General features: G+C 54.2%; 1 protein-coding gene across 1 annotated transcript in view; it reads left to right on the top strand.

Moving 5' to 3' along the window:
- IGDCC3 (immunoglobulin superfamily DCC subclass member 3) overlaps positions 1-7,875 on the top strand; it is a 39,313-nt gene that overhangs the window by 25,398 nt on the left and 6,040 nt on the right. Inside the window, exons 3-5 of the mRNA XM_032417998.1 lie at positions 6,445-6,589; positions 6,894-7,024; positions 7,468-7,605. Coding sequence (XP_032273889.1) covers positions 6,445-6,589; positions 6,894-7,024; positions 7,468-7,605 — 414 coding nt within the window. The remainder of the gene's footprint in view (positions 1-6,444; positions 6,590-6,893; positions 7,025-7,467; positions 7,606-7,875) is intronic.

Below are 7,875 nucleotides of genomic sequence, written 5' to 3'. Positions count from 1 at the left end.
CTGTCAAATAAATAAAATAAAAATCTTTAAAAAAAAAAAAAAAAAAAGAAACAGGCAAAGTTAACTTTAATAATCAATTTTATTTAACTTAATATAGCTAAACAACTATTCCAACATATAATCATTATTTTTATTTTTATTTTTTTTAAGTAATCTCTATGCCCAACATGGGCTTTGAACTCATAACCTCAAGATGAAGAGTCACATGCCATATCAAGTGAGCTAGCCAGGTGCCCCAATATAATCATCATTTTTAAATTATTAATAAGTTTTTTTGCATTTTTGTGAACCAAGACTTTAAAATAGTAAATAGTAAAATAGTTAAGTTTAAAATAGTTTAAAATAGTAAAATAGTAAAAAAAATTAAAAAATAGTATTTGAACTTGTAATCAGTATTTTAAATTATTTTTTAAAGATTTTTATCTTTTTTTTTTAAAGGAAGGACATTCTTTTTTTTTTTTTTTAAGATTTTTATTTATTTGACAGAGAGACAGCAAGAGGGAACACAAGCAGGTGGAGTGGGAGAGGGAGAAGCAGGCTTCCCGCCGAGCAGGGAGCCCGATGCGGGGCTCGATGCGGGGCTCGATCCCAGGACCCTGGGATCATGACCTGAGCCGAAGGCAGACGCTTAACGACTAAGCCACCCAGGTGCCCCAAAGACTTTTATCTTTAAAGAGAGTGAGTGTACAAGCAGGGGGAGCGGCAGGCAGAGGGAGAAGCAGGCTCCCCACTGAGCAGGCAGCCCGAGGTGGGGCTCAATCCCAGGCCCCTGGGATCATGACCTGAGCCAAAGGCAGATGCTTAATGACTGAGCCACCCAGGTGCCCCAGTATTTTAAATTATTAATTATTACTATCAATTACAATTATTTCTCCAATTTTTAAGTTGTAAAATACACATAAAATTTACTTTTAAATTTTATTAAATTTTAAAGTATTAAGTTTTTAAAACATTTTAAAGTATTAAGTTTAAAAAAATTTTTTTAATTTTAGAGAGTGCACTCATTGGGGGGGTGTGCAGAGGCAGGGAGGGGCAGAGGGAGTGGGAGAATCTCAAGCACGTGCCCAGTGCAGTGCCCAATGCAGGGCTCAATCTCACCACCCTGAGATCACGACCTGAGCCAAAATCAAGAGTCGGATGCCTAACTGACTGAGCCACCCAGGCGCCCCTGAAATTTATTGTCTTAACCATTTTTTAAGTGTACAGTTCAGTGGCATTAAGTACCTTCATGTTATTATGTGAACCATCACTACCATCCATCTCCAGAATTCACCTTCCAGAAGTAAAACTCCATTTCCATTAAACAACAACTCTCATTTCCCTATTCCCCCAGCCCTTGGCAGTCACCCCTTTACTTTCGGTCTCTATGAGCGTGACTATTCTAAGTACCTCACGTACCTGGAATCATACAGTGTTCCTTTTGTGTCTGGCTTATTTCACTTAGCATAATGGCCTCAAAGTTTATCCACGTGGTAGCATGTGTCAGATGTCCTTCCTTTTTCAGGCAGAATAATATTCCCTTGTGTGTGTGTACCACATGGGGTTAATCCACTCACCCACTGAGGGACAGACACTTGGGCTACTTCCACCTCTCAGCTGTTATGAATAATGCCGCTGGGTACACAGGTATACAAATAGCTCTTTAAGACCCTGCTTTTAGGGGCGCCTGGGTGGCTCAGTCGTTAAGCGTCTGCCTTCGGCTCAGGTCATGATCCCAGGGTCCTGGGATCGAGCCCCGCATCAGGCTCCCTGCACCGCGGGGAAGCCTGCTTCTCCCTCTCCCACTCCCCCTGCTTGTGTTCCCTCTCGCTGTATCTCTCTCTGTCAAATAAATAAATAAAATCTTAAAAAAAAAAAAAAAAAAAAGACCCTGCTTTTAATTCTTTCGGGTCTATACCGAGAGGTGGAATTGCTGGATCATATGCTAAGTCTATTACGTATTTTTTGAAGAACTGCCGTACGCTGTTTTCCGTAACGGCTACGCCATTTTACTTTCCCACCAACAGTACACAAGGATTCCAATTTCTCCATATGCTTGCCAACACTTGTTATCTTCTGTTGTTTTTTGTTTTTGTTTCTGTTTTTGCTCTGACCATAGCTATCCTAATGGGTGTGAGGTAGTCTCATTACGGTTTTGATTTGCCTTTCCCTAATGCTTAGTGTCTTTTTATTTTATACCCAATCTTTGAAATCCAATGAGTATTTTACACTTACAGCCCATCTCAGTTTGGACTAGCGACATTTCAAGTGCTTAATAGCTGGCTACTATATTGGAAAATGTGATTCTAGAGGGGACGGTTAGGGGGAGTGGGTAGAAGCAGAGGAGATTCAGGCTTGTCTACAGTGTAAGGAAAAACATTACAATCACCTCAGCTGCCCGAGGAAGGGCTAGGCATCCAGGCTGTCCCTGATCCTTGGTGGGAATGGATACGAGGGGGGGGTTGCCTTGGTGGCCTTTGGAGGAGTCTGTAGTTTGTGGTTGTTCCTCATGTACCGGCTGCCTGGGTGGGTGGGTGGGGGGCAGTTGATGTCTCAGACCCCCAGTGCCACCGGCTTCTGCAAAGGCTGTGTTTTGAACCCTCCATCCTAACATGCCCGCTGATCTTTTTGTCATCATACGTCGGATTATAGTCAGAGAGTGGGAGGCTGGGCTTGGGGGTTGCTGCCAGCTTCCTTCCCAGCACTCTGCCCCGACCCTTCCCTGCCCCCCAGCGTCCCCCTGGAGCCTGTCTAATCAGATCCAGACCTGACCTCGCCAGAGGTCCTGGACCAGGAGGCAAGTCCTCCCTCCCCTCTGTGAGCTGGTCTAGATCTGGCTCTCAGGAGACCCTCCTCCCCTTGGGTGATTTATAGGGGGTGTCCAGGAGTTGTTTCCTGCCTGTTTCTGCTCCCTTCCAGCCCCGTGGATTGCTGGGCTCTCTCTGCCCATCTTGCCCCACCGCCTGGCTGTACCCATGGTGGGGCAGGGAGGGACTGGGAGAGTCGTCCCCAGACGGCCGGGGGACAGAGGTGCTTTCTCCGCAGTGGCCCGCCCCCAAGCAGGCTTTTGTCCTCCCTGGCACTCTCTCTAGCCCTCACACCGGAAGGGCTCGCAACCACCGCCCATTACCCCCTCCCGTTACCTGGCCTGGAGTGAGGGGCCCAGAACAGTCCCTGCCTAACCAACAGCATCAACGGCCACACGGCACAGCACCACCTTCACGTGCACCAGCCACGGACCCAACGCTGCCAACAGCGGCCACAGTGTCTCCAGCTACACCGGTGACCGTGCCTTCCATTACCCGTCACGCCGTGGCTCCAGGATGACCGGGTCAGAGAGGTCCCGTCCTCAGGCCCACATGCCCATGGTTGCCCAGAAATCCCCTCCCCAGAGAGACATGGTGAAGGACGCCTTCCCTCTGACTCCGGCCTGCTAGCACCAGCCAGGGCAAAAACAAACTTGTGAGCCAAGCTGGTCCCAGAGAGATGGGAGGAGGCCTGAGTGGCCCCTAGAATCTTTCTCCCACTTCCTAAAGAAAAAAAAAAAAAAGTTGCCTGTGAACGAGGAGTGAAGGCAAGATTGTGGATGTGGACAAGGGCCTGTTTATGGAGGCAGTGGGAGTCCTAGCTGGAAGGGCCCTGGGGAGTACCTGCTCCCCTTCATTTACAGATGAGCGGACTGGTGTCCGAGTCTCGTGGCAACCCCCCTTGGACATCTAAGGAACAGATAGGGCTGACCAAAGGGCTGGGTAGGGGTGTGAGGAAGGGGAGGCAAGAAGGAGCCTCAGATAAAGAAGATCACCCCCTCCTACTACATCCCCCTTCCCTGGGCCACACCTGCAGCCCGCTGGGCTCCGAGGGGTGGGACTGCGGAGCTCTCTCTGAAGCTCCTCTTCCCTCAGCCGGCAACATGGTACCAACTCCCAACCCCTTGGGAAGAGGCTGGTCTAACCGGCAGTCCACTCTGGGGTTACCTGCCCTTGGAGAGTGACAACGTGACAAAGTTGCTGGAGAACTAAGGGACCCCTGCAGAGGGCCTGGGCCTCAGTGCCCCCTTCAGAAAATGAAGGGGTTGGCTTTCAGATGAGTGGTTTTCAAGTACTTTTAAAGGCAAAGCTGCCCCTCGAATGACATGTTTGGGAGAACTGCAGTTGCATAAAGCTGATAGAGAGGGCCGGCGAGGGGCCGCTCTGGTGGAAGGGAAGTGTGGAGAGCCCTGGGCAGAGGGGCTCAGCTGCATCCCAGGGGCCCCAGGGGCCGCTTAGGAATCCTGTTGTCCACTGTGTGAAGTACACCAGGCCGGCTTCTTACCTGTGACCACTTCCTGCTTGATCACTTCCCTCTGGCACACATTCAACCCATGCTGTTGTCCTTGCTTGGTTTTGGGGGGAGGCCAGACTTTTTCCATCCCCAACTCCCTGCGAAGAAGCAGCTCTACCCCTAGCACTCTCCTCAGGCCAGCTCCTCGCTCCAGGCACCCCCAGGGAGCCCAGGCTGGGGCTAGAAACACAAAAGGAGTTGGCTCCTTAATGAGTCGGCATCTGTAGTCAGCAGAGCCATCAGGCCCCGCCCCAGGTCCCTGGGGGGCTGCGAGCTCTTCTCCAGCTGGAGTGGGGAGGGGGCAGGCCGCTCCCCAGCTCCTGAATGGGCAGAGCCCCCGGGCATACCGGCAGCCAAGCCAGGAGCCTGGGTGCCCTCTCCACTCCCTAGGCCCGCATCCAACCCTGCCCTCCTGGAGGCTGAGGCCCGGAGGTGGTAGAGGGGACCCAGCAGGGCCTTGGCCCCCTCTCGCAAGCCCCTGGGCTGACCTGCAGGTCCTTGGCCAAACACAGCTTTTGGCCTGAGACAGGGCAGGCTGACCTCACAGTGCTCTCTGGGGATCCTCTCACCAAGCCTGATGGGGCCACCAGCTGGGGTACTTGCCCCCCACGTCCTGCTCACAAGGGCCCCCAAGGTATGCCTTATAAAGGCTCCACCTACGTGAGGCCACGGGGGATTATCTGTACAGATAATCAGACTAGCCGCGGGAGCTGAGACCTACAAACCCCCGTTCACATCCAGCCGTAGACACGCAGACCACATACATGGAGACAGCCGCATCCTCCCAGAAAACACAGCCCTGCACACATGTGCAAGGAGCTGCTCACACCCATCAGCTGCACTCCCAGGAGGCCCTGAAAGAGGAGGAGGCAGGGCGGGGGATTTTTATGCATGTTTATATTTAATGAACCACATGCAAATGAGATGGAGAATGCGCCACAAAAGAGTCAGCCCCCAGAGACTCTGAGAAGAAGGGACAAAGGCTCTGCCTTCTGGGGCTGCCCTGGAGTCCAGAACGAGCCGGGGGGCTGAGGGGGCCTGAGATGGGGTGTGCCCACCCACACCAGGGAGCCAGGGGCAGGAGCAAGGGCGAGCTCCAGTGCCCGTGCTGCTGTGGGGGGAGGGCTCCTTCTGGGAGGGGACAACTGTCCCAGTTGATGGAGTGCCCGAGGGGAGGGGCTGCCTGCCTGGACAGATGGTGAGCCGCCTTCCCGCACTTGAAGCAAAGTGGATTTTAATGAAATCGCAGCCCCCGTGCTGAAGCTGGGAACCCGCGTAGGAGGGGCAACTTCCCTGGGCTCACGGGGGTGGGGGGGTGGGGGGAGTCTGGGGATGGGTGGGAGTGAGGGTGGGTAGGGACACTTAACCAGCCTAAAATGGGGTGTGGGGGGGTGCACCATAGCCCCTCTGGCCCTGCCTCTTCAGACCAGAGTTCAAGCAGTTCAGATCCCCAAAAGATGGGGAGGGGGTCCCTGAATATTTATGACACATTGAAATGTAGATTGTAGGTCTGACAGTCTTCTGAGAGGCTTGTCACCTTGGATGGATATACCACCCTCTTGGGGTGCATCGAGACGTTGCAGAACTGGGGATGGGGGAGCTGAGGAAAGGCAAAAAATAAAAAAAGGCTGCTGGGCGCTGGTAAGCAGGGTCTAATGACCGGTGTCTCTGCTGGGCGCCACCGGACTAACTGCTTCCCCTCTCTGGACCTCAGTTTCCTATTCTGTAAACCAGGCGGCATAATACTCAGGCCTTCGATGCCTTAGGGGGAGTTTATACAACTACATCGGAAAGCAGCGGAAACAGTGGGAGTAGGACTTGGGAACAGGGCCTTTGTGGATCACCAGCCCAAGATCTCCTTGTTAGAGGCTTGTTGTCCAAGACTTTGTCCTGACCTTTCTCAGCATGTCCCAGCCGTATACCACCCCTTAGGGGGAGATGCTTCTTATGGGGGGAGGCAGGGTCAGGGATGGTGTGTCCCCCCCCAAGCCTTTGCCCTGCGTCTGCCAGCCCAGGAAAACTCGCAGCCCCCAGGGCGGGTGAGGTCCGGGGCTCCAGGACATGGGACTGTGACACCCCACCCCTCCTCCCCCTCACACCTCAGCAGTGTGCCTCTTCCATACACACATCCCTATTTTTCACCAGCCATGTCGGACTTCCACGTGCATCCCCAGGCCACCGTGGGAGAGGAGGGCGGTGTGGCCCGCTTCCAGTGCCGAATCCATGGGCTTCCCAAACCCCTGATCACGTGGGAGAAGAACAGAGTCCCCATTGACACGGACGACGAGCGGTGAGCCACGCGTGGGAAAGCTGGAGGGAAGACGGAGAGGTGGGCAGCCCCCAGGGTGGTGCTTCTGCAGCTCTGTTGAGATTAAGTGTCCGTGTGGCTGGCAGGGCCCAGACCTGAGGCTGGCGGATTTATCCGTGAGGACTGTGTGTGATTGTTGGCAAGGCTGGAATTGTGAGAGTCCCAGTGTGGGTCTGTGATGACGATGCTGACTTTGGGACCCGGCTGTATCTGTGACGTCAGTGTCCCTGCGGCTGATGGTGCCCATGGTTGTGCTGGTGGTCAGCTCTGCCCCCCCCCAAAACAGGTACACATTGCTGCCCAAGGGGGTCTTGCAGATCACAGGACTTCGGGCTGAGGACAGTGGTGTCTTCCACTGTGTGGCCTCGAATATTGCCAGTGTCCGGGTCAGCCATGGGGCCAGGCTCACTGTGTCAGGTGAGGGTCTTTTGCTCTGACTGGTTCTGCCCCTAACCAGCCCCCTGACTTCTCCTCACCCTCAGATCAATCCCTGTTCAACTGAGCCCTGGAGACTTGTCAGCCAAGTGCACACGTAGGGCACCTTCTAAGCTCACAGCTCTGTGCTCCTTGTGGTGCGGGTTCAGGAGGGTTCGGAGGCCCACTCTTTGGCTCAGCTCTCCCCAGGGAAGCCCATCCTCTGCTTACCCCGGGGCTCTCCCATTGCTAGAGGGCCCTGCAAGGCTGGGAGCGGCGGGATGGAGGTGTGCAAGGCCCTGGGGCCCCTAGCATCTCCTCTCTGCCCCACAGTCCCTGGTTTCTGGGCTGAATCTCGTTCCCCACTCCCCGTGTCCTGGGTTGTGGGTGGGATGAGGTGGGAAGGGTCACAGCTGAAGTGAAAAAACATGGCCTCTTCCTCCCAGGCTCGGGCTCTGGGGCCTACAAGGAGCCAGTGATTCTCGTGGGGCCTGAGAACCTCACTCTGACGGTGCACCAGACCGCGGTGCTTGAGTGTGTCGCCACGGGCAACCCGCGCCCCATTGTGTCCTGGAGCCGCCTGGGTGAGCCTCATCCTACAGCCCCTGCCTCTCCCACCCCTGTCCCACCCCCTGGGAGGGCGGTCTCATCACCCAGCTGTTGGGGGGGTGGACTTTGAATCCTATTTGTTCTCCATGGGGGTCCGTGCTCTCTGGGGCCTTCCGGAGGGGGTAAGTTTCCCTCTGCTTGGCAGGACTGGGGAGGTCGGCCTGCCCACTACATTCTCCCTCCCCCTGCGCGGATGGCTTAGCTCCCTGGGTTACCTCATCCAGTCCCGGCAGTCCTGCCTTGCT

Source organism: Phoca vitulina, unplaced genomic scaffold (assembly GCF_004348235.1).
Source record: "Phoca vitulina isolate PV1807 unplaced genomic scaffold, GSC_HSeal_1.0 scaffold20, whole genome shotgun sequence".
Classification (NCBI taxonomy): Eukaryota; Metazoa; Chordata; class Mammalia; order Carnivora; family Phocidae; genus Phoca; species Phoca vitulina.
Note: the sequence above shows the minus strand (reverse complement) of the source record. Positions and strands in the feature narration are given on the sequence as shown.